The 25,851-nt window shown below is 36.1% G+C and overlaps 4 protein-coding genes across 5 annotated transcripts; 1 reads left to right on the forward strand and 3 right to left on the reverse strand.

Annotated features, from left to right (window-relative positions):
• Positions 1 to 676: 676 nt before the first annotated feature.
• Positions 677 to 5,928, reverse strand: BAG6 (BCL-2-associated athanogene 6). The gene is made up of 4 exons (XM_011024950.1): positions 5,724 to 5,928; positions 4,280 to 5,169; positions 3,080 to 4,245; positions 677 to 2,731 (listed from the first exon to the last, which is right to left on the reverse strand). The coding sequence occupies exons 2-4, from the start codon at positions 5,070 to 5,072 to the stop codon at positions 974 to 976; spliced, it is 3,717 nt and encodes a 1,238-aa protein (XP_011023252.1). The 5' UTR covers positions 5,073 to 5,169; positions 5,724 to 5,928; the 3' UTR covers positions 677 to 973.
• Positions 5,929 to 7,844: 1,916 nt separating this feature from the next.
• On the forward strand, positions 7,845 to 10,889 carry LOC105124810 (rRNA-processing protein FCF1 homolog). Of its 2 annotated transcripts, none has more exons than XM_011024949.1 (9): positions 7,845 to 8,164; positions 8,256 to 8,321; positions 8,447 to 8,552; positions 8,695 to 8,737; positions 8,948 to 9,020; positions 9,265 to 9,352; positions 10,250 to 10,306; positions 10,386 to 10,491; positions 10,541 to 10,889. In XM_011024949.1, exons 1-8 carry the CDS (start codon positions 8,094 to 8,096, stop codon positions 10,476 to 10,478), a joined length of 597 nt encoding a protein of 198 aa, XP_011023251.1. In that variant the 5' UTR covers positions 7,845 to 8,093; the 3' UTR covers positions 10,479 to 10,491; positions 10,541 to 10,889. The 2 variants fall into 2 exon arrangements, with proteins under 2 accessions (XP_011023251.1, XP_011023250.1); XM_011024948.1 differs by having other exon boundaries at positions 7,846 to 8,164; positions 10,386 to 10,464; positions 10,570 to 10,889.
• A 161-nt stretch (positions 10,890 to 11,050) lies between these two features.
• LOC105124809 (uncharacterized) lies at positions 11,051 to 18,447 on the reverse strand. The gene is made up of 14 exons (XM_011024947.1): positions 17,744 to 18,447; positions 17,560 to 17,646; positions 17,240 to 17,349; positions 17,044 to 17,094; positions 16,464 to 16,635; positions 15,898 to 16,215; positions 15,616 to 15,819; positions 14,321 to 14,806; positions 13,996 to 14,205; positions 13,271 to 13,459; positions 12,625 to 12,788; positions 12,359 to 12,511; positions 12,192 to 12,270; positions 11,051 to 11,815 (listed from the first exon to the last, which is right to left on the reverse strand). The coding sequence occupies exons 1-14, from the start codon at positions 18,194 to 18,196 to the stop codon at positions 11,366 to 11,368; spliced, it is 3,126 nt and encodes a 1,041-aa protein (XP_011023249.1). The 5' UTR covers positions 18,197 to 18,447; the 3' UTR covers positions 11,051 to 11,365.
• Positions 18,448 to 21,516: 3,069 nt separating this feature from the next.
• LOC105124813 (UDP-D-xylose:L-fucose alpha-1,3-D-xylosyltransferase MGP4) lies at positions 21,517 to 24,686 on the reverse strand. The gene is made up of 5 exons (XM_011024952.1): positions 23,992 to 24,686; positions 23,736 to 23,794; positions 23,186 to 23,288; positions 22,344 to 22,559; positions 21,517 to 22,008 (listed from the first exon to the last, which is right to left on the reverse strand). The coding sequence occupies exons 1-5, from the start codon at positions 24,469 to 24,471 to the stop codon at positions 21,799 to 21,801; spliced, it is 1,068 nt and encodes a 355-aa protein (XP_011023254.1). The 5' UTR covers positions 24,472 to 24,686; the 3' UTR covers positions 21,517 to 21,798.
• Positions 24,687 to 25,851: the final 1,165 nt, after the last annotated feature.

Raw genomic sequence — 25,851 nt, forward strand, 5'->3', positions numbered from 1 at the left:
TTTTTTTTAGTCAAAAAATACTTTTTAGAAATTGTGAAAAATTTAAAAATATTATTTATTTTAATTATTATATTAAATTTGATTCTCAAACTTTTAATTATTATATATATATATATATATATTATTTTAAATATTATTTTAATTTCATCTTTTAAAATTTATTTTTTATTTTTATAATTATTTTTTATTTTTTATTTTTTAATTAAAATTTTTTATTTATCAAATTTGATACTTATTTTTTTAATTGTTATTTATTTTATTTAAAATATTTTATTAAATAATTATTAATATTATTCTAATTTCTTCTTCTTTTAATTTTTTTATAAAATTTAATTTTTATTATTATTTATTTTATTTAAGATAATTTATATATATATATATATATAATTTTATTTTTATTTAATTTGTAAAACTTATTTCTCATTATTTTAATAAATTTAATAAAATTAAAAATTAAAAAAATATTTTTTAATTTAAAAATATTTTAATTTATTTTTTATTTTTTTCTACCAAGCATTAAAAAATAATTTATTTTTTAAAAAATCACCTCTCATAAAAAAACTACTTACAATCGATGCGGTTGCGGGGAAATTTACCAACAATGCACTTATACCAACGAACTGGGCCAGAGGCTGAGGGCCTAAGGAAGAGCAATCACAGACTAGCACTCAAACAATTACAAAACGACGGCACTGATAAACCACTACAATGTTCAGAATGTTCAATAATGAGGGAAGGACTGCAATCTAAACCCAAATAGCGATGACGTTGGTGACCTGTTGAAACCACTTAGCAAAAACAGCCAGCCAGGCTATATTAAGAAAGATGAAACTTGACAGAAAATCAAACATTGCGTTCTAGTAACAAAACCAGCTTTCCATAAGAGTGTTTATTATGGCATGTGAACATATATCTACAAAGAGCGTGCGGAGTTATCTCACTCACATACTGAACATCACAAAATCCAATATGGTTAAGTTGCAACACCAGCTTTTCTCCTTGGGGACTTGACTGATGGCCTTGCACTGGAAGGTGGACTTGCTGTCCTAAACCGTTTTGCCCATACTTTCTTCTTCCTGGTAAGTTTTTTCTCCAAATCTTTCACTCTCTCAGTCAGATTGGATATAACAGTCAACTGATCCTTTCCTGTCTCCATTAATAGCTCCATCATCTCTCTCAGTTTCTCATTCTCATCAACCAGCTTTCTCTGACTTTCGATTCCCATCCCCTGTTCATCAGCAGATACCTGGCTGGAAATGGCAGTGGATGATGCAGGCAGTTCCTCTCCTTTCTCTTCATCATGCTCCGCACGCATTTGAGAAAGGTTCGGTCCAATCATGGATAAACTCTTGGTGGTTTCCGATCCATCCAGCCGATCTTCCATGGCGTCATTATCACTCAAGACCCGTAGATCATGGGATTGCTTTACTTCCAACTTCATTTCTTCATTTCCACAATCTGTTAGTGGCTGGCAATCGTTGTCGTTTTCTTCCTCAGCTTGCACTTCCTCCTCTTGAGAAAAGATCTTGTTTGCTAATTCAGAAGAGCAGCTATGTTCAGTTTGGCTATTGTCATCTTTCTGCTTTTCTTCATTGCTTTCTTCTTGTTCCCGGGAAAAGCATAGCACCTTTTCCTGTCCACGTATTTCCACTTTTTCCTCATCATTTTTGACATCTAATGCTTGAGGCTGTTGCGCACACACCCCAACCATTGCATCTTCATGGCTGTCATCCTTTTCAGGGCCAACCTTCACTGAATCCTCTGATTCAGCAAGAAAAGCCCCTTTCTTGAGCACTTCCATGCACTGGTGCTGTAGCTCAATTGGGATTATCACCTCTTTTAATGAAGACGGTTCTGTATCATCTTTATTGTCCCCACCACATCGAACTTCATTCTCCTGAATATTCGAGTTGTCCAATTTCTCTGGTGCCTCGTCATCAATCAGTCCTGAAGGGAATTCTTGTAGCAAATTTACGTCAATAGTTTTTGCAGAAGTTGTCGAATCAGGAGAGTTAGCAGTTGAAGATGACCATGATGCATTTGATTCCATCTCCTCACCATCTTTGACTGCCACCAATTCTGTTCCACATTCTTCCTCTTTATCAGAAATGGCACCCACCTTACCACTTATTTCATGTGCCGGTGCTTCAGTTCCTTTCACTTCAGGACTATTTTCCACATTGCTCAGTTTCATCCATCCAGCTTCCTGCTTGTTATGTGGACTGCAGCACATATTCTCCGGTAGAATTCCCCTGATCTCCTCTTTTGCACTCTCCTGTGACTGGGATAGGACAGATTGTTCAATTGCTGACGTTTCCTGCCCATTCTCTGTCATAGCAACTTCACTAGATTGGAACCCTCCACTGCCAACCTTGTTTTCTTGCTCTGCCACGTAAGACCCTCCATCAATTTCGACCTCCCTACCTTCATTTTCAGATTCCCTGTGCTCCTCTTTGATAACAATAGGAGACTTTGAAGTTTCCTTATCCTCCGAGTCACCTCCAGAGTCTACCATTTGAGAAAGACAGTAACCTGGCTGTTCTCCTAGCTCCATTTTTTGTGCATCCTGGATTGCTGTAATGACACTGGATGGGATGAGATGGTCCTCAGAATTTTTGGGCGCAGAAGTTTCTTCGCACTTCTTCATTATGAGTGAATCAAGCTTCTCCTGTAGAGCTACAAGTTCCCTTGCTAAGGATTTCCTGATATCCCTGATAGTTGGATGCAAGCCCTGGGGAGCAAAAATAACCAAGAATTGAATCAAGACACTTAATTCCAGAAAACAATTCCAAAGTTGCTCATTCTACTACTCATTGCTATGCCTAGTAATAATTCATTCCAGAAAACAATTCCAAAGTTCTACAAGACAAAATGCCACACAAAAAGTTGCTCATCGTACTACTCATTGCTATGCCTAGTAATAATTGGACACATAACTGCTGCTAAGCAAACAAATGGCATTTGCACAGTCAATCCTCCTGGATAACTTGTATTATGCACAGAAAATTCAAATTTTCCTTTCCTTGTGCAAACGCTTCAAGAGCAAGAAGTCATTGATAGTTGCATCATGCATACGTACCTGGATAGAGTCCAATTTCAGCAGAAGGCTCATTATCATTTCTCCAATGACTGCCCTTTGCTGATCATCTTTCTGGAGGTCAGAAGAGGACTCGAGAGCATAAATCTTATCTCTAACCACAACTACCTGCTCCTGGACCTTAGCAATTTGCTTTAATTTCTTCAAAGGTTCCCATCTCCTCACTTCAAACCCACGATAAGCTGATTGTATAAGCAAGGCGGCTGCTTCATCTGATAAGTTCTTTCTCTGTTCTTTATTTTCATCAATTGCTGATCTGGTTGCATCTGTTACTTCCTTTGACTTGGTTGCTTCACCAGCTGCCAAATCTTTAGCATCTCTTGCTCCTTGTTCCTCTTTTTTCACGTATTTATCATCATGAGTTTCAGCTTCCTCTGCTTTTGGGTTTCTTAAGACCTCCTTTTGAACATCTGTTAAGGCAACGGGAGTCTGAGTTCGAGATTCATTCCTTGCTTCGCCATCCTTGTTTTCAATACGTCCCCTCTCTACGACCTCTATGATTTTCCCACCTCTTTTATTTGCCTCTAACTCCTTGCCGCTACTTAGAGCGGCATTCTGAACTTGTGGGTCATGATGAATATTTGCTTTTAAACCTGATGAAGCAGAAGGTTTAGAAGTGTCCTTTGATGCCTCCTGCAGCTGACCTTTTGACCCTGGAGGACTAGGAGACCTTGAGCCTGAATTTCCATTCTTCTTCTTAGGCAATGGGTCAACTCTTAAACAAACAGGAGGTAACTTCGATGCCTTTGGGGAGGCTAAGGATTGTCTTTTTGCACAGGTCTCAGAAGAGTTACCGGTTGGGTTACCTTCTGCATTTTTCAAAGAGGCAGTTCTACCTCTCTTACCCATGCCTTCAGAATCTTCCTTCTCCCTAAATGCTTCCATTTGCTGCACTGGTATGCTTTTCTGGTTAGCCCCTTCCTTCTCCCCATGCAATTCCATTTGTTTAACAGGAGTGCTTTCTGTCCCTGAACTTCCTTGGTCTCTAGAATTGTATTGGCCTTCTAGAAGATTGTTAGAGCCATCGCCGCTGCCAGGTAGTTTCACTGGGAAGAACTTGACCGCAGAAGGTGGCTCGTCTTCAGGTTTTGAAGATGCAATTGTCTGTGCACCATCTTTGTTGGAAGTGTCATTCTGTTTGTTGTATGGTGGCAGCCAGAATATAGGGTAGTTTGTTGTATGGTGGCAGCCAGAATATAGGAAATGGAAATTGTTGCAATTCGTCCTCATTTTGATGATTTTGAGTTCTCTTCTGATCTTCAGCTTGCATGAAGGGTCCAAAGCTTTTCAAGTCAAGAGGAACCCAGCCATTCCACACTCTCGGTTTTTCTTCGGGTGGCTTTACAGTCTTAGGAGGCTTCATAACTGGTGAAGCCTTCTCCCCGCTTGCCATTTCTGAGTCCACAGGTTTTCTATCTTTTTCATTCTTTATTTTGTCTGGTGGGATCCACATAAATGGGTACGGGTAATTTTTCACCTGGAATGGAACCAAGGCGTCGCCTTCTTTCTTCTGAGAGTCAGGATCCAGCTCCTCCACCTTCACACTTTCATCTCTCTTCTGGTCATGGGTGCGACTCCGGCAACCACAGCAATGATTGTTGCTAGAGAAGACCTTGTCATATTCATGTCTTGGCTGTTCCATCGAATAATTTGGAGAAGGGACATACTGTACAGGCATAGTTTCATGATACGGAGGATATCCATAGCACTGATATTGAGGTGGTGGAAAATGAGAACAAGAAGGTATGGGACCGTAGTAACCAGTGAAGTTACCATGGCCACAGCAGGCATGGCATGGAACCGAGTACCCGAAGATGTTCCCATAAGGACAAAGTCCATATGGAGCAGCAGATTTGGATGGATCAACATGCATATGAGGTGAAACAGCCCCAATGCTTGGATGATAATGCTGCATAGGAGGTGCATGGTCTCCGCGCATCGGGTGTGAGTCCATGTATCTATACACAGGCATCATTTTCGGTAAAGCTTATCCAAACCAAGAAGCCTTGGCAGCAATTTAGCAGGTTGAAATTCCTGGCTCAAAGACCACCAGAGGTCGATGTACGATGTAACTGAAAAAGTTAAAATGCAGATCAGCATGAACGATCATCTTGAACATCGACACAGAGCCAACAATTATTTTTTTCATCAAGGAGAGCGATAAAAGAACAGAGGCCACCATCTGGACATATCCAACAACAGACACAAAGAGCAATAGAAAGAAAAAAGAACAAATAGTAATAATTATAAAGAAGTTGCATGAATTCATAGAAATATCAGCTTTTATACATTCAAAACATCATACTGAATGCTTAGTCTTCGATTTTCTTATTAACCGATAGCTTAAAAATGGAATAAATCTTATGCTGTTCCAGAGAAGAACCTATGCACATGTAAACCCTTAAGAAATCCTCTAAAACCTTTTAACAACAACTTGATGCATTGTAAATCCACAAATTGTAGAAAGAAATAATTCCTAGAAGGTATAAAATTACTGGCATTATCGATTCATTCATTGAGCAAGAACATCCCTTTACATTTCAATAAATCTCCCACAGATCAACAGATAACAAGATTATGAAATCAAAGCCAAGCAATCATCTACAAAGCAGGAGGAGTAACTTACATTCTCTTTTAGCTTTAATACAAAGTAACAAGGAGAAAACGAAATGTCCAGCCTAACGTTTCCACAAATCCAATTGACACAGCAGCGCTAATCAATCCACCCCACCAACCTAAAAACAAAAGCTTCAAATTCTCGAAACCGCGAGCGTGTTTCTTTTTATCAACTGATTTCTGATTTTCCTGATATTAATCTTGTGTTAGATATTGCCTTTTATATGCCAACTTACCAAGAGGTATTTTCAACTGTTAAGACATGTCGAAATCATCTTCTCCTCCCTTCCAGATGTTTCGCGCGCCCCCGCCAACTACCGGTGAACTCTCTGGAGTTTTCTTGCCACGTAAGACCTTTTTATCGACGTCCACGTTTCGCGATTCCAAATGTAGCTCGGTTTAACTAGAATTCTGCGTGGGCCCTTTGGTATTTGAAAGATATTGTGTTTATCCAGTTAACAGATTTTATCCTTTGTTTTATTGGACACGTCGGCCTAAAGTTCCCAGCCCATCCCATTGAGCTTTGATTCATTTATTCTCACGACGATTAAGGGGGTGATTGGGTTTTTTTCCGAAAAATATAAAAATAATATATTTTTTATTTTTTAAAATTTATTTTTATCATCAATATATTAAAATAATTTTAAAATATTAGATTTATATAAAAATACTTTATCACCGCAAAACTACACAGGCTGCAAGTCAAGTTCTTTTTTAAAATATTTTTTTAATTAAAAAATATATCAAAATAATATATATTTTTTATTTTTTTAAAATTCATTTAAAACAACAACAAATAAAAATAATCTAATATTATAAAAATTAAAATTAAAAATTTTCAAAAACTGTTTTTTTAACGAAGAAATAAACACCCTCTTCATTTTCTCCCCCCAGCAAACAGAACACCACCCTCTCCCCTCTCCCCTAATCGTAAAACATGATGGCAGTGTAATGCTGGAGGTGCTCTCTCTCCGGTAGTTGCTTGTGTGGATTTGCCATTATTCTATACATTTTTTTTTAATCTATGATATCTAGCCAAATAATCAGTCTTTCTGATTTTCACTACGGGCGATAGAAGCTTGCGCTGCTTTATTTCTCATCTCACTTTAATTTTGTGCGATAATAAACAGCATGAATATGCTACTCATATATTTTGTTATCCACTTTTTCTTATTGCTATCCTGTATGCGTAAGTATTGATCCATACGGACGATGGCTTTAAAAAAATAATCTTGGGTTAAGTATTTTTTATTTCAAAATATATTAAAATAATATTTTCTATTTTTAAAAAATTATTTTTAACATGAACATGTTAAAATAATCTAAAAATATTAAAAAAAGATATTAATTTGAAATAAATAAATAAAATTTAAATTTTGTTAGAAAGTATTTTTGAAATGGGCCTAAAAATTTAATGATTCAGGGAACCAGTGGACGTCATTTGTTCCGGCCCAGAAGTTCTTGTTGGACTTTCAGCTTCTCAACAGGCTGCAGGCAATGGTTATGTAGGAAACGTTCTAACGATTTATTTGTTTTTATATTTTTTATTAATTTTAAATTAATATATTTTTAGTATTTTAAAATTATTTTGATGTGTTGGTATCAAAAATAATTGTTAAAAAATAAAAAAAAGTATTAACATATATTTTTATACAAAAAATTATTTAAAAAGTAATCACAATTATATTTTCAAATAAAACATAAATAAATATAAAGGTCTAATGCTTTGGAACCAGCACCATGATGATCGAAATGGATATTGTTCTCCAATTACGAACAATGTTTAATTTCTTAGAACTAATCCTTGCATGTTATGAACCGTTGGATTTCTTTTATTAAAAATATTGTATGGAAGTTCTGATTAATATCATAAAAATCAAAAGACTATGTCACGATATATATATATATATAAACAGCACCAATCAAAATAAACAAAAAGAAAGGCTTTTCGTTCTAGAAGTAAAAGGAAAAAAAAAGATTTTTTTATCTGGGCTGGATTCAATATCCTCTGAAGCCCGATATAATAAGGAAAATGGGCTGGATTCAATATCCTACGAAGCCCAATATAATAAGGAACCTGGGCTGGACTCAGTTCCGGCTCATATACATCTTCCAGGTTAAACAAATGCCCTGCGGCGGGCGTCTCTTTTGATTTTTTTCCTTCACCGTCACCGTCCCCGTCCCAAAAAAAAGGCTGCTGTCAGATTTTCTAATATCAGGCCATCACTCTCTGCGTATGTTATCGACCAAACTGAAAGTACTTTAGCGAGCCAAACAGCATAAGTATCTTTTTTGGAAGGGGTAGTGAGTTGGAATTTGCAAAAACAGTCTCTTCTTACCTCTCCCTCTATATTAGGATTTATACTCTTCAAACGTCGCGATGGGGAGAGCCAAAAAAGGCCCGAAATTTGCAAAAATGAAGAAGATGATTACCTCTAGAGCAATTAAACAGTAAGCACTTGTTTCTTTCTCTTATTATTTTAGTTCCCTCTCTAATGTTAGCTCTCTGCTTAATTAGTTTTGCTGCTTAATCCCTTACTAGACATAAAGAAGAAGTCTTGGATCCAAAGAAAAAAGATTTGTCCCTCGAAAAGCTCCCGAGAAATGTGTAAGCTTTTATGTTTATAACTATTGCTATGATTGTTGTTTTTTGTTCTAGCAAGTAAAGTAAAAAAACATTTGGAGCTCAAGTAACGCCCCCCCACCCCTCTTCTCTTTTGTTTATTTGTACAGTCCACAGGTTTCTTCAGCTCTCTTCTTCTCATACAACACAGCATTGGGGCCGCCATACAGGGTTTTGGTGGATACCAACTTCATCAATTTCTCTATTCAGAATAAAGTTAGTGTTAAATGCAATTGCCAATTTTTACTTCCATCTGGTTTTGATTCAAAAATTGCAAAGGTCAACTTAAACTTGCTGTAGGCTCAGCCCACGGAATTGAAATTTTGGCCCTTACGATTTTCTGGTTTTCCATTTGTAGTTGGATTTAGAGAAGGCGATGCTGGACTGCTTGTATGCGAAATGTGTGTTCGCTAGCCTCTGCTCTTTTTTTTTTAGTAGCTCTAATTTATATGCTTTTGATTTAAATAATATCTCAATTGTCTGAGTAATAAGACTGGCTAGGGAATGAGATGAAGTCCGGAACTTCTTTTTACTGCTTGTTTGTTGATATCTTTCAGTTTTTGGATTTGTATAGCTTGTTTATCGATAACTTCCACTTTTTGGATTTGAAGGCACACCTTGTATCACAGACTGTGTGATGGCAGAACTTGAGAAGTTAGGTCAGAAGTACCGTGTGGCTTTAAGGTATGATTTCATGTTGCTGAGTTTTGCAATTGATATTTTTTTACCTGCTATTTTTTGCATCAAGAGTCTAGGTTGTTGAATGTGTCTATGGAAGTGGTTCTAATCTGCTTGTAAATTTTGTCACTTAATAGTATACATCCACAATGTTATTTCTTTTTGTAATTTGGAGGCCAACAACCTTCACTACTGTTCAAATTTCATTTATTTACAAGAATTTTGATGATGGATGTTTGTGTCTGAACAGGATTGCTAAGGATCCACGTTTTGAGAGACTACCCTGTGTTCACAAGGGAACTTATGCTGATGATTGTATTGTTGAAAGGGTTACCAAGGTACAAATCTGACGCGAATATATTTGGCCTACTCTTCATGTTGAGTGTTATTTTCTCAAAATAGTAACCACCTTGGAGATAACTCCCCCTCCTCATCATACAAAGCTAAAAAGCATTAGCCAGTTATTTGCTAAGTTGAATTTGCCAGGAAGATGATCTTTCATTTTCATTAAATATGGACTGTTAACTTCAAATGAATGGTTTGGATTACAACAAATTCCCACCACTTCCCACTAGTCTGGAAAACACCCTAACCACTTGCTAACTAATAGAAATAGAATGTGACCATTTATTTTAAACCCTATGGCTTGGATTTAGCAAACATGATACATCATGTTGCAAGGAGCATAAGGGTCAAACCTGTTTTAAACCCTACGGGTTGGATTTAGCAAACATGGTACCTCATGTTGCTAGGAGCATAAGGGTCAAACCTGTTTTAAACCCTACGGGTTGGATTTAGCAAACATGGTACCTCATGTTGCTAGGAGCATAAGGGTCAAACCTGTTTTAAACCCTACGGGTTGGATTTAGCAAACATGGTACCTCATGTTGCTAGGAGCACAAGGATCAAACGAGATTTATAGGTTTTGCCATTTATTTGACAGTAACAATGGAAAAAGTAGCCAATCCTTGCAGTGTGTGCGCAATTACAGAAGTTAAAGAAAATTATTCTTTTAAATATTCATGTCCATCTTTTTTTTCTGTTCTATGAAAAACAATAATCTTTATTTGAAGAAAAAAAGTACAAAATAGTGGCCATTTGCAAGGAATAATCCTTTATGTGACTCTATTTCAAAGTATTTTACTTTATGGATACTGCCTTTCATGATAATTAATTTGCAGTTTATTCAACATGTTTTTTTAATGTAACTAACCAGATCATTTGTTTGGGAACAGCATAAATGCTATATTGTTGCTACATGTGATCGAGATTTAAAGCGGAGGATCCGCAAGGTACCTTCAAGTGAATACTCTCTTCCTGTGCATTTGAAATGAAATTGGTTCTGATATGAAGTTGCTTGCTTGGTGGCAGATCCCTGGTGTGCCCATCATGTACATTACTCAACACAAATACTCAATTGAGCGGTTGCCTGAAGCAACAGTAGGTGGAGGTAGGTCCCCGTGACTCATGTTTAGTAGAAACATCAATTTGGTAAATATTCTCTGGTGATATTGATTGGACTGATTTCATGACTGACTTGTGTCTTCTGCTGCAGCTCCAAGGTATTGATAAGTTTCCAGAATGGGAGAACAGAGGATTTTGCCTGAGGATGTTGAATGTTATTTACCCCACCTTCTAGAGATGTAATTGATGTCGTTTACCATGCGGTGACACTCTTGGGTGTAGTTGTTTCCTCCCTCCAAATGAGGGTTGCAATTTTGTTTCTTTTCTGTGATGAGAGGAAATACTCCCCGCTATGCAACTGATTTTAGCCTTTTCACTCTCTGTTTCATTGCCCTATATCATGCTTACAGTCTGAATCCTGTATTGGTGTTTAACCCTTCTGAAGCTTAGCTGTGTTCCTGAATTTGGTGATACCGCGTGATTATAATTTCTATCTGAAGGTCGGGTCAAATGTCGCCTGATTATATTTTCTATCCAGAGGTCGATGTGGAAGACAAGGCTGATGAGCTTATAATTATTGCTAATGTGATCTGGCGAGTATATTAAGCTCTCAAGACAGCGGAACATGGATGGGAGTATAATGAGTTATTGAAATTACAAATACTCAACACAATTCTTCTTTCATTGTGGTTATGAATGTAATAGCTTCTACAATGGGGTGAAAAAAATGAAATGAACAGGAAAATTAGTATACATTTGATACACTCACAAACACTAATGACGTAGGGATGCAGTTAGTTAAATACAAACCCCTTCATGAAAAAGATACAAACACATGCATCCCTTTTGCCAAATAAGAACTGAAGAGGAAAAATCAAATATAAAAGAATCATCGAGCTAGACTCCACCTCCAAATGCTGGCCATAGTCGGACGGGTGAACTTAATGCTATAAAGTTTCTGACGTAGACATTGTAGAGTTTGAATTTTCTATGTCTTCTGGTGGGGGCTTCACGTATTTTCCCAACACTTTTTGACGGTGTTTTTTCCTCATTCTTTGTTGTTTGTCCTTGCTTTGTTGTCTCCTCTTCTCTTTCTGATGATTCCGTAGATTCCTCTCTTTCTCATATACACCTTCCCATACAACCTCACCCGTTGAAGGCCATAACCACCTTCTCTTGGGCCGATCAGAATCTGCCTCTTCAGCCAAGTCCTCATCCATGCTCTTAAGAACGCTGTATGAGAACCATCTAACCCACATCTTGCCTCTGCGGCTCTTGACTGTGTGTTGCTCCTTCATCAGGCCAGTCTCAGGATTCACGTACACCATCTGTCTTGCGCTGTGGTATGCCCAGACATTTATGAGCAGCTCAAGAACCCGTGAGTAGCAATGCTTATCCTGCAATACATAAAAGGAAAAAAAAAAAAAAAAGGGTCTTGCGGTTATCAAAAGGACTGCAGATCTATCTGTCAATTTTGAGGGAATTTAAAATGCCTAGTTGACTGTTCAAGCAGCATCTCCCAAAAACAGAATTTGCCAGCCGATTGAGCACCAAGTGAGGTGAATGGTATGGTTGTAGTTATTCATCATAAACTTGAAGGGTAAACTGAGCTTCAGTTGAAACTGTTGTCTAGCACTTGGGGTTGCAGAGTTTCTACAGGTGAACTCATTGAAAACCTAGACTCAACTCATACTAGTCCCCAAACTAAATTCCAAGAACAGACAAGTTACATGCTTGCAGCACAGAAAACTCATCAAATGAACTCGAAGTTACCTTAGCTGGACTCAGATAACATCGCCCACTTTGATGGTGCTCATCATACATCTGTGCATCCAATGCGTCCACAAACATTCTGCACTCAACAGTTCAAATCAGCATCTGAACCAGCTTACACTTTGAATTTTTGAATTCCTAAAGCCAACAAACGCAACTTATCACACCTTGAAAACATTACAAACTCCAGGAAGGACCTTGTTGGCAAAGCAAAACTCAACATGACAGACCATGTATCCCCATCTTCAGGCATGGATGGTAAAGAATCCAAATCATGCTTGATGCCGTACATCCTCTTAAGAGCCTCGGAAAAAGCTAACCTTCAATCACCAACAATTAAATGGTGGAAATCAGCTAGAAGAATGCAAATGAGAAAGGAGCGCAATTGTCAAGATTCACATGATAAATCTTGATAAAACAGCATAGCTCTTACTTGCAATTTCCAGCATTTATAGCATCACAGAAAGACCAAAAGTCCCTTGTTAAGTGACTTCTTGGATCCATGTCCATGGGGACCCAAAAGTAAAGTGCGTCCCGATGCTTTTGTGTTTCAATAGCATCTATCAATGCCTTTTCAGCAATCCTAGACAAAGATGCCTGTTTATACCCCAGAATAAGAAATAGTTCATTAAATGTATGAAATTAATTATGAGATTGCATTTGTTTAACAATGAACTCATTACTTGCATAGATTTCAGAGAACCAAAATGGTAACTACTCATAGTAAAGGTAATGGCCAGAGGAAATTTGGTGCTAGAATCCCAGAAAAAAATTTCATCAATTTAGCTCATTTTGAAGCAAGGCAAATCACATTTGTAACTATAGTTGCATAGGATGCATCAATTGATCTCTGCAACTGCCACATGCGCTCAGAAAGCCCAAGTGGTTGCAAGTAACCTTGTCTTTTTCACATTTTACAGTGGATTCAAATCTGACCATGTTCTGGCAATATCAGTCTGAATGACCAAAAATGCAGGATTAAAGATCAATATCAGATCCTAAAATTGCAATGTAGGGCAGAGCAAACAACATGACAGCAAGAATACAGGGTAGACAGAAAATAGGGAATCATCATATACCTTCCTTGCCGTTGCTCTCCAAGATTGGAACCCTATCCAAGAATTCTTGTGAATACGGTCAATTCGATTTGCAATTGCAAAAAAAGCTCCATAATCACCTAGGGCATCTCGATAGTATGAGTTGCTGAGAAGTGACAGACGGGAGGGTGCATCAATGTCATCTGTCCTGGGTCTTCGACCTTTTGTGGACTGCAACCATAGTCAGTATACAAAATCAGGAAGGAAACCAAATTTATAAATTCCAACTACAAGCAGAAGTATAAAGCAAGCTCCATAAAATAAAAGGTGCCACATGGTTTGGTTACAATCGCAAAGGCATATGCGACTAAGGGCCTTCAAATTCCTTCAATGTGAGATGAGCAAAGGATTTCGTGCAAGTGTTCAACCAAAATCATTTTGCAGGTAAAACACACCATAGTGCTGAGGAATATGCAAATGGAGAGCTTTCAGATACATGAATAAAGATACCCTGACCATTTACCTTTTCCTCAACTTGCTAAATGTGGAAGATTAAGATTGAAAGTTCAAGTAATTAACACCTTCAGAAAGTAGAATCTTTATAATCAGCACAGAAGATTTTTAACCATAAGCTACGTGTTAGAAGAGGGTGATGTCAATAATGTTGGGAACAATCATCTGACAGGACACAAAAGTCAAGTAACTTTGAGAAAAATAGAGATGTTGTGCACACGGATTTCCAGTATAAAATACAGATGCAAACTCACCAATCCTATGCCTCGATAAAGTGAACTTAGATGAAGAAAAGACCAGGTTCCTTCCCCAAAATATGGTTCATATATGCATAACGGTTGCCCTGTCCTCAAAAGTTCTCCTTCATCCCGTTCATGTAAATCATTCCTGGACCTATCAGCCCTTTTGGCACTTCTATATACTTCCTCCCATGTTCCACGAGGTTGATCAGTTCTATCTTTTAGCTGCCAAATATCAAAAAGGTCAGATTTTACAAAGGATGCACTTCAATAATGTAAAACAGGAAGACCTGTTCCATCAAAATTTACTCTTAATATTTATCACTGCACAAACTCTTACCTCTTCTTCCTCTCTTCTTTTTCTAGTATTGAGCATCAGAATATTTTTCTCTTCCTCCCAAATGTCATATGAGAAAGAATCATTGGTAGCGGCAATTGAACCAGTGCTCTCTCCTTGCTCATGGTTCCACTGTTCCTCAACCTTGTTTAAATATCTAGAACTTTTCAAAGTTATGTCTTCATGTGTTGAATTTAGAAATACTTTAAATAGATTCCAGCACCACTCTTTTTTTAGTTTTGGAGGAATTTCTGGAACAGCCTTAGGAAGTGCAACTTCTGATGGAAGCTTGAGAACATTTTCAAGTAGTTTAGCATAGCCCTCAATGGTTTCTAGAACCATCAGGTTTTTAGCTGTACTTTTTCCTATTGAAGCAATGTTACGAGCTAGAGGTGATAATGTCCCTTTGGAGATCGCTTGCAATACAATCTGTGTCAAAACCTTGAGGTTTTCCTTGGGAAAAAGATAGCCATTCACCCTGTCATCAACCTAATTGTTATTGCCAAAAAAGTCAGTAGTTTGCTTAATGGACATACGTGTGTAACAAGAAGATTATTCATTATAATGTAAAATAAAAATATGACACCAATAATGTTTTATTAATCATTGTCTATTTGATATTTCAAAAAGCTGATAAAAAATTTGTCATTGCCCAAAAAAAATTAAGAACTGCTAGTTTCCAGGGCCACTGGCTTTAAAGAAGGGCAGTGACTATATATCGAATTGGACAAAAATTATGTCTCAGTGCAAATTGATTTGAAGAAGCCATTCACAAAACAGAATATTAGTCTTAATGAGGCAACAACATGAACTATAAAAGAATGTTCCTGATGTGATGACAAGAAATGAGCAAAACCTATATGGGGATATTGAGATGAATGGCTTGTAAGATTAGATAAAGATATACAAATTGGGCAAATAAATAAGAAGTTATTGCCCTGGTAAAGGGAGGCAATCTAATTCATACATGCACAAGGATCAGAATAGGTTAGGCAATCTATTCATACAAATACAAGGATCAAAATAAGCCTTATAAGAACTCAGGTTTAGGCTATGAGTAAGCCCCATTGAAATAAGAGTTCTTATTCATCAAGAAAATTGAGTCTTGATAGAGCTGAAAAGGCAGTAAAAAACAGAAAGGCTAGTGATCCACTCTAAGTGATGGTGATAGGCTAGTTGAGCTGACAACACTCAGGAATGCGAGATCATCTTTCAAATCATCCACTTAAATCAATGTACTTCGTGAATTCAATCTGTTTGTGCATAAAGACTAAATATAAAAAATAACTAAGGCTTACATATTTCCCGATCATGGAGAGATCTGGGGCTATGATGGGTTTTCCTATGGACATGGCTTTCACCAAAATTTCAGGAAAAGACTGCTCCTCAAGAAAGGATCCATATATCACAAGATCAACTGCGCTAAGGGCACTATTCACATCACCATCAACAGCAAAGTGTTTTACAGTTCCTCTTGGATAACTCAAGTTAACAGCAATAGCCTGAGAAAATAAAGAGATCACAGGAGTTGGCATCTATTTTTAGATGTAATTAAATCCAGGCATGCATCTAAACCATACCTCAACAGCTGCACTGTAGTTACCAGTAGAATCCCCACTTAAAACAATGATTTTGAGATGAGAAATTGAATTACTATCCAATGGAAAGTCTTGCAAAAGTGGTAACAGAGCCTTCAAAACAAGCGCATGCTCCAGCCACAAACCCCTGTACAAAAATTGACTTCCCACAACTGCAATGACAACGTCAGTGGGCTCATAGCCCATCTTCACACGTATATCATCATTGTACAGTGTCATTGTAGTATCTGCTTCCCATACTTCAGCAGGGGAACCAGGAATAACATAATAGTTTCCAGCATCAAATGCTGAGTACATCATCTGTTTGATATGCAGAAATGGAGATTAATGCCAACTTCAGCTCCAATGTTAATAGCATGAACATTGAGGACAACATCACAACACAATAACGTTACAACACATTAAGTTGCTTATTACTATGTATAGGAATTTTTTTAAAATATAGATGAGATTTATTGGGGAGTTGCATTCTATCTGCAAGTCCACATTAACCCCATGGAATTTTCAGATAGTGTCCACAAGGTGGAAGACTTATCACAGTCAATTACCGGAAGGATGTGATTTGGGAAGACTACTACAGTAGCCCGGTTGAAAGCTTTTCTCCAATCATTCAGAAGCTCAATTTGCCAACTTGAAGTGTACTGTCTTGAACGAATAGCAAGTGCTCTTTCATGGATGGTCCATATAAGAGGCACAGGCTTAAAAGGTTCCTGCATAAAACTGGTGAAGTGAAATCAATCATGTTACTTGACTCAGACAAGTAGCGTCTCACATAAATTAACTAAGTTACTGAAAGGTTTTATCCTCATATATACATTTCAACTAGAACGAAGTAACAAAATTGTGTTCCATCACATTCAGCACACTGAGCATTTTAATTTGCACAGGCTGTCAAGTCTTGGGCATAGGGACAATTTAAGATTCCTGGGTAAAGATAGCATCCTCAAATCATTACAATACTAAATAGGTTTATCCTAATTCACTGCTAATGAAAGACTAATCACTTAGGATTGCCCATACAAATAGAATGATTGAAACAGAGAAATGGATAAAAGAAAGAGTTTGAGTCAAACCATAATTTTGGAGATACATCTATTATTTGGGAGAAAAGATGGTAATATATCTTACCAAGAGATGACACTCCTTGTTTCAAGAGAATTCACAAGTATGCCATCATAGCTGCAAAAGGATACGTCAAAATTCAATGCAACCAAAAGCCTTTAAATTCAATGACACAAACCATGCTCAATATTTTTTTTTTCAAAAAAAGATGATAATTAAAAGCTCATCATGTTTCAAAAATGCAGTAGAATGCCATGCATACTTTAGCCAATCAACAGCAATTTCAAGTTTGTGGCTAATTTGAATGATGGTAACCGGAATTCCCATGCTCTTCCAAATGTTTTGCACAGGACCATCTTGTAGTGTATAAACCTGCCAAACAAATTGCAAGAATTTGATGCCAAGAAGAATGAAATATCATTAATCTAACAAATTCTTATACAACTTAATGGAGAACCACAAGCACTTAAAAAACTAAAAAAAAAAGAAAGAAAGAAAGATGCACAATTGTTGCTCGAACAGTTCGCTTTTTTCTTTTCACCAAACAATCGGCATTAAAAATTGAAGCACCAAAATACATACATGAATTGTGTAGCCAATCTCTTGCAATGCAGTAGCAACAGTCACCATTAACAGTTGCTGTGGATCAACCAACAGATCCGCAAACACCTGAATTAGAAAACATAATTAGACCACAAGTCAACCCCGCAGAAAAATAACAAAAAGGAACAGCAATGGATTATAGCAAATAGTAGCGGAAACTAACCAATGCAAGCTGCGGTTTCCTATAAGGAAAACGACTTAATGTCCCGTTAGTAAATGGCATATTCATCTCTCTGTTCTCATTTTGAAACTTTTGTAATATCTTCGAAGGTTCGAACTTGATATCTTCACCAAAATCTAACCCACCAATCTCCTTCAAATACAACAAATCCTTATTAACCAGCTCCATTCCTCTCCATGGAGAAGAGCCTAGTTCAGATTTCTCCACAACAGAACCAGGCAAAAACATCTGAAATAGAACTACAAAGAAGAGAAAAACAGCAACAGTACAAATCCATTGAATGTAATCTAACTTCTTGAAAAGCAAGAAACGAGAAAGTCTCGATCTGGGTCTATACAAAAAAGGGTTTCTTTCAGTTCTACCAGCTGAATGAGAACGAATAAGATTGTTGCTGTCTCTTTTGAAGGAGATTCCTCCACTCTCTAATGAACCCATTTAGAGTTCCATAAAAAAAATCAATCCTTTGCCTCTCAGGACAGACATGCATATAAGCTAATCGTTGTGATGTTGAAAGGTGGGGGAAGCAAGGCCAAAGGCAAAGTGGAGTGATTGCAAGATGCTTGTGAGTTGAGTAATTAGTGAAGAGAGGAGGTAGCGAGAGAGAGAGAGAGGTCAATTCGGGGAGTTTCTTTCTTTTATTGGATTTTGAAGGGTATTTTCGTGTCCTGTTCTTACAGTGATTCACACAGCTAAGAAATCGGTAAGAAACTTTTTAATATATACACACACCCACACATATTAAATTATTTTATTTTATTTATATAACAATACGAGCAGCCTCTCCCAAAGCTAAACCACGGAAAAGGCTAACTTAAATCATCTTTCTTCAATGCATAATATCTCTCTCTCCAAATTATATTTTCTATCTTCTTCTTCTTTTTTGAAAACACACATTGAAGTTCAGAAAGAACCCTGATTTCTTATTCTGTCTCAAATCTAAGTACTCTGTTGAGATTGCGACAGTGGTTTTGTGGGAATTATCTGTGCTATTGACAAGCTTCACCAAACCCTTTCAAGTTCCCTTTCAAATTTGATCTCCTGCTGACATCACTTTATAGAAATAGTTTATTTTATGTTTTAAAAATAGTATTTATTTATTTACTTTAAATTAAATTATTTCTGTATTTTTCGATCACTGTTATGAAAAATAAGTCAAGAAATATGAATCAAAAGTGAAAGTTTGAACGTTGGTTATCTTCAACTCTTATTATTACCAGCTGCTTAAAACTTTTCCCTCCCAAAATTATGTCTTTGCTCTCATCTTTTTGCATCATAATCCCAAAAAATGTCAAACCTAATGGAAAGATACCAAAATCTTGGTTACAAAGAGGCCTTAACATGAACCCACCATTACCCTGTAACTTGTAAGGAGCTTAACTTCATTTAATGAGAGAATCCTGTAACAAGCAACCCAATAATCTTCATTCTCTTGTCTTTCAAGACATTTTTTCTGCCTTCAAATTCCTTCATCAGTAAGTTTTTATTTTCCTGAATTGTTAAGAGGACCCGGTTTGTTATGTTAATAGGTTTAATTAAGCCCTTGTCTGGTATTGCCTTCCAAATCAAGGTTGGGAAAATTTTTAAAAATTATTTTTTTATATTTTGAAGTTCCAAATCAAGGTTGGGAAAATTTTTTAAAATTATTTTTTTATATTTTGAATTTCTAATATTAAAAATAATTTTTAAAAATAAAAAATATTTTAATATATTTTTAAGTAAAAAAATACTTAAAAAAAGACAATTCTTGCACATTTTCAAATACCCTTTGAATCAATAATCAATTAAAAAATTGTTTTTCTTCATCATAATCAATCTCGCATTCGAGTTTTATTTAAAAGATAATATTTTTAATAAAAAAATATGTTTTTGTTAAAAAAAGTATTAATAAGAAAATTTAATTTAATTTTTTTAAAAATATTTTTTCCTATTTATTTTAAATTATTGAAATTTTTAATAAAAATATTTTAATTTTCTTTACTTTTAATTAAAAAATATTAGTAATAAAAAAAGGGTCAAAAAATACATGAATAATAAAAATACTACTTTTAATGATAAAAAAAAATACATCATGATTCCGGTGCTGATCATTTTAAAAAAACACTTGTTTTGGAGTGCTGCCCAAACAGAAATTGATTGAAATTCAATTTTTTATTTAAATTTTTTTAATATAATGATATAGAAAATAAATTTATATATATATATATATATATTAAAAATAATTATCGTCACATTTGAATTTGTAGACCTAGTTGCTTTTGTATGGTGTTTGACATCTATAGTAAACAGTTCAACTTCCTATGTGCACAATGATACAAATCTCTATTCAAATTAATGTCATAATCACCGTTGACAATTGAAAACTAATAAATTTGCTGATGGCCAGGAATGAAAAGTATTGGCAATGACATTGAACACAAAACATTTATGTCAAGATCACCAATCGCTTCAATAAAGCTGTGTTTATTCATGTGATTGAGGATGAGGTTTTTAATTATACACAAAATTTAATTATAAAATACTAATTTTTTTGTATTTAAAAACAAACAAAACCCGAACTGCAGTGATCGGTGATTCCAGACAAGGAAGCGTGGTGGAGATGAACATCTCAATGATGTGCACAAGCACAAAAAACAGTAAGGCAATATATATTTGCTTGAATTTACGGTGATTTGGCAGTCTATTCAGTCTTATCTCTCTCAGTTTTGTCTGCTTTCCGTTTCAGTGTATTGATTGATGTGTATATATAAACCAATTTTGTCCGATTTTAATTTCATTTGATTCTTCTTGTAAAAAAAAGGTACTAATAACTATAACTACTGAAGAAGCTCACGCTAGAAACCTCTCCATCAGAAGCAACTCATGGAGAAACCATATTTTTTTTCTTTACATGCTAATCAATAATTAATATACATAAAATTAATATATCTAACTAGAATCTACCTGTGTTTATTTTTATTAAATATTTTTCCTCGCTAAGTGTTTATTTTTATTTTTATTTTTATTAAATATTTTTCCTCGCTACCACTTCACAATTTTTATTTTTATTTTAATTCCGAAGACCCACTTGCTTGCCCGAATCGAATTCAGAAATTTGTTCACCATGCCTGCCTGATGTCAATCAAATGAGGGGCCACACCCAGGTTTCAATAATTGAACGTTTATTTTACGCAGTGTATTCCTCACCGACACTTCTTTGATACTGCCTCCTCCTCTAAGCTGTAGCTAGTTTGACTCCAAATTTTTATGCAAATAAAGGGAAAGAAATCAAATTACTTGCAGTACGCTCCCGAGGGAGGAAACATTTTACTACCACTTGTTTAACTCCTTGACATGTGGCAGCTCTCACCACTAATGCCTCATCTACTCTATTAATGCAAGTTATTAGCTTGACTTCATTTGGCATTACCTTGTTGCGCAAGACTGTTAACTGCCTGAGAAAGTTGGCGCATTGATGCCCTAAACCACTAATCGAGCATCACCAATGCTTTCATTCACAGAGCTGGGAGGGAGCACATGAGACTGCGAACTTCACAGATGATATCAATAATTTCACTGGTGAAGATTTCTGAAGACATGATTGATTTTGTAATGCAGGGAAAAATTGTGTTTGCATAAAATTTTAAGCAAATAGTTCCTCGGCTTGACCACAAAAAGGTGGGTCAAATATGAACCAGAAATCCAATTGATTCAACAGACTACTCGTGGGCTTCTGCACTTCCTGCGTGAAAGGAATTCCATCCATGGGAGAAAGAATATGAACAAAGCCATTTCCTTTGCTTTTTGCACTGTCTATGTGAATTGAATTCAATCTGTTAGAAAGGATATCAACCAAGCCATTTCCAAAGCAATCCACCCTTGAGTTAATGCATTGCTATTATAAGGAAATAAAGCACGAGGAAAAGAAAAGGAAAAAAACTAGAGTTTCTAATCATCCATATTCTATATGTGATTCCATGAACAATAGCTGACATTTCATCCAGGGTTCTGAAAGAATGTGATTAGCCACGCAGACAAAACTAACATGGTCTTTTGATTCATTATAATTTACCAAGTGGGGATTCACTAGCATGACCATCCACCAACCAGAGACCATAATCATGGAAACGCTTTATCTTCTTCTCAAAACCTGTGATGTAATTGTTGTGAATGATAACATGCTTCCCCTTAGTTTCTTGCACCCATGTCTGATTCTTGAAGTATAATCCTCCTGTTGGGAATGCTGCCTGGGGCAGAAGATACAGATCCACCTGTGGACATGTCATGAATATACAGACATCACAACTCAATTGATGCACCATGAAACGTATGGAAAACCTAGGGGGAATAAATCTACTATTTGTCTACTGGGTACAAATTTGAACTCATTTTACATTTTTAGTTCATAAATTTAAAATGTTATCCTTCAGGCTCGAGCCTCGATAGCCAAAGCACTGTCCACATGTTTTCAATACCTTAAGCAGAATTAATTATATCAGAAAAAAGGAAAAGTGAAATCCAATAATCCTGTTTGTGGAATGTGGATGCACTAAAAATGTGGATGCACAAACCTGTCCAGCTGTTTTGTTCAATGGTCAGCACAAACCTGTCCAGCTGTTTTGTTCAATGCCCAATTAAAAGCAGGCTGATCATTGGATTTCTTTGTTTTGGACCAAGGCTGAGCTTGAAGTTCCTCAATCCATTTCTTCAAAACTAGTTTTGCTCCATCAGTGGGGTGCATGAAAATCATGCAGCTACATATATAAGTGCGCCCCTTCTTTCCCGGGGGTGGTAAATCGTGGGAATGGCCCAGCGGCTTCACCTGGTAATGCAAACGAAAAGGGCATTACATATAGTATTTATTCCAAAGATTGCTGAAACCACCCCACCGCATAAAAACAAGCTTACAGTCTAAGGACAGGTTTCATTTACTTGATTTTAGGTTCTCACTAACCATATAAATACCGAATTGCTTATAATCAAGTGGAATGGTGCGAAGGGATGCATAAAGCTGATAACAAAATAGTAAAAAGAAAAATGACATATCCGCCACCAATATCACTAGAAATGGAGTTAAACTTAGTAGGGAAACGATCCACAGACAGCCAGTTCATGGCCACAAAAGGATATCGAATGGTGAAGTTTTACCTTAAATACCAAGTATTAACAAGCTCTAGACGAGTCAAAATGCAAGAGAACAAGATACAGGATTCGAGAGTTCTAAGGCAAGGTAAAATAAGGTTACTGCATGGTGTGATTTTCAGCCACGACACGCCAAACTCACTCAAAACAAAAACTAGAATTTGATATGAAAATCAAGACATTTGAAACAAAACACAAGTTAATCAACAATGCTTCAAAGAGTGCGATGCAGCAATCATGTCCCAGAATAGGGTAGGAGTTCATTCATACCACACATCAAAGGTACAAGCAGGTTAGCATACATACCGCAGCCATGTCATCGGTGAAGTAGACATCGTGGTTTCCCTTCAAATACGGGAAAGGATCTTGCAACCAGACCATATCCACATCATTGTACATCACATTAATATTTTATAAAAATTATAAAAATTAATACTTTTCTATTATTTTAATATTTTAATATACTAATATAAAAAATAAAAATAAAATTATTTTAATATATTTTTAAACAAAAACTACTTAAAAAATAACAATCTTAAGCATTTTTTAAATTTAAAGATTTTCAACTCTTCGCTCACGCGTGTTTATGACCTTATGGAAACGGAGGAAGACTGTCAAAACTATTGGAATTATAGTTATAAGACATGGCTCAGCCCATCTAGTTATTTGGTTGATTAAATAGGGTATCATCTAGGTTGAGTTAATAAAAAAAAAATTATTAAAATATTTTTTTTTTTACAAACATAAGAAAAAAAAGATTCTAATAAACTTGTAGTTCATGATTCTAGTTTTGAACCGAGTGGAGCCAAATTGTTTCTATTCAGCATCCACAAATCAATCAATGAGACCTTTTTTTCCAAGCTCCAAAATGTGCAGCAAGTGCCTAGGCCTCCGGGATGTGAAATTGAAAAACCCCTATCCAACGAAACCAATCAGAATCGTCTTTTCAGATTATCAAAATAAAGTAAACTATTAGCAAGCCAAATCAATCAGAATCCTTAAAATAGCAATTTCGTTTGCCACAAACGATGATTGCCAATTCAACAACGGCGACAAAGAAAATAAGAGTTAATTGAAGATAAATGAATTAAAGAATTAAAAATAGCAAGTACCTGAGAACCAAACTTATGTGCAGTCTGTGAATCAGGAGCAGGAGGTACGAGAACAGCATGACCAGGCCATTTCTCATTAACCTTATAAAGAGTAGCATAATCCTCAGCAATAACAAGAACCTTATCTTGATGCTTTTGTCTCGAAATACTAATCAACCAGTTACTTAAAAATGGCAAGTAAGGCTGGCTGACCGCACAAACAATCACTGTCTTGTTTTTTGCAACAAACGACACCGCTTGGGATAGTGTGTACTGTTGCCATTTTGTTAGTGAGGCAGGTTTTGTTGCTGAGAAAATTGAGGGCGTGCCTGTCCAGGGTAAAATTACGCCAAGAATCAGGAGGAGGGACAGTAAGGCTATTAGACCTGTGCGGCTGAAGAGGGGTATTTGTCTTTGGGAGGAGAAAGATTGGCGTGGTGATAGTGGGTCGGGATCTGAGAGTGGGCTGTGGAGAGGTCTTTGGTGCAAAAATGTTGGCATTTTCTTAGCTTCTGTGTCATATAATGGTGATAAATTAATGGGATTGGGAGATGATGGGGAAGAAAAAGCGAGGAGATGAGCTTGGGAGTTTGGTTTTGCTGGGTTTTTTGAGATTGGATCTGTGATTTTGGCGGTGACATGTGAGAAGCAGAGGATGATGGGTTTTTTTTTTTTTTCCTCTTTTTGTTCAAAGGGTCGGGTTATTTTCGAGCACAAGGGTAACAGAAACAGGTTCGGGTTTGACGGTGCTGAATAGATAAAAAGTATGTTTGAAATTGTGTTTTAAAAAAATATTTTATAAAAATTATAAAAATTAATACTTTTCTATTATTTTAATATTTTAATATACTAATATAAAAAATAAAAATAAAATTATTTTAATATATTTTTAAACAAAAACTACTTAAAAAATAACAATCTTAAGCATTTTTTAAATTTAAAGATTTTCAACTCTTCGCTCACGCGTGTTTATGACCTTATGGAAACGGAGGAAGACTGTCAAAACTATTGGAATTATAGTTATAAGACATGGCTCAGCCCATCTAGTTATTTGGTTGATTAAATAGGGTATCATCTAGGTTGAGTTAATAAAAAAAAAATTATTAAAATATTTTTTTTTTTACAAACATAAGAAAAAAAAGATTCTAATAAACTTGTAGTTCATGATTCTAGTTTTGAACCGAGTGGAGCCAAATTGTTTCTATTCAGCATCCACAAATCAATCAATGAGACCTTTTTTCTCTTAATTAGTGTCTCTTGTCCAGTTTTTCGCAATGCTCCAACTTCCAGTTGGTGATACACAGCTAGTCGCCTGCCATGTTGAAGAATTTGCAAAGATCGAGAAGTCTGATGTTTAATTTGAAGGTTGTATAATAGTATAGTGTTGGTTATTTTTTAAATTTAAAAAAATTATTTTTAATATCAGTATTAAAATTATCTGAAAAGAAATATTAATTTAAAGTATAAAATTAAAGAAAAATTAAATATTTTTAAAACGTAAAATTATAAATGGCAATATGGACTTTTCTCTTGAAAATCAAAATATATTAGGCAACGCTGTAGGCTGTTGACACCTGACAGTGGCGAAATTCACTAGGGCCAAGCCTCTGGGGCCTCACAAGTCTCTATGGACTGCGAATTGCAAGTACATGAGGTCCTTCCTGGCTTTGCAGTCAGAGTTCCTCGTGCCATGACGAGCCTCAGCCCCGGAGGATAGGAATCTGAAGGTCCCCCCGTCTTTCTTTGAACAACAAACGCACAATAAAAGTCCCACATAAGTTATGATATGCTTTATGACTTCTCACCGCACTGCGCGGAATTATCAGCAGATTCACAATGGCTGGCATACACGCATATCGTAGTATATTTATCTTCGCTGGC

The sequence above is a fragment of the Populus euphratica genome, unplaced genomic scaffold (genome assembly GCF_000495115.2).
Source record: "Populus euphratica unplaced genomic scaffold, PopEup_1.0 scaffold32.1, whole genome shotgun sequence".
NCBI lineage: Eukaryota > Viridiplantae > Streptophyta > Magnoliopsida > Malpighiales > Salicaceae > Populus > Populus euphratica.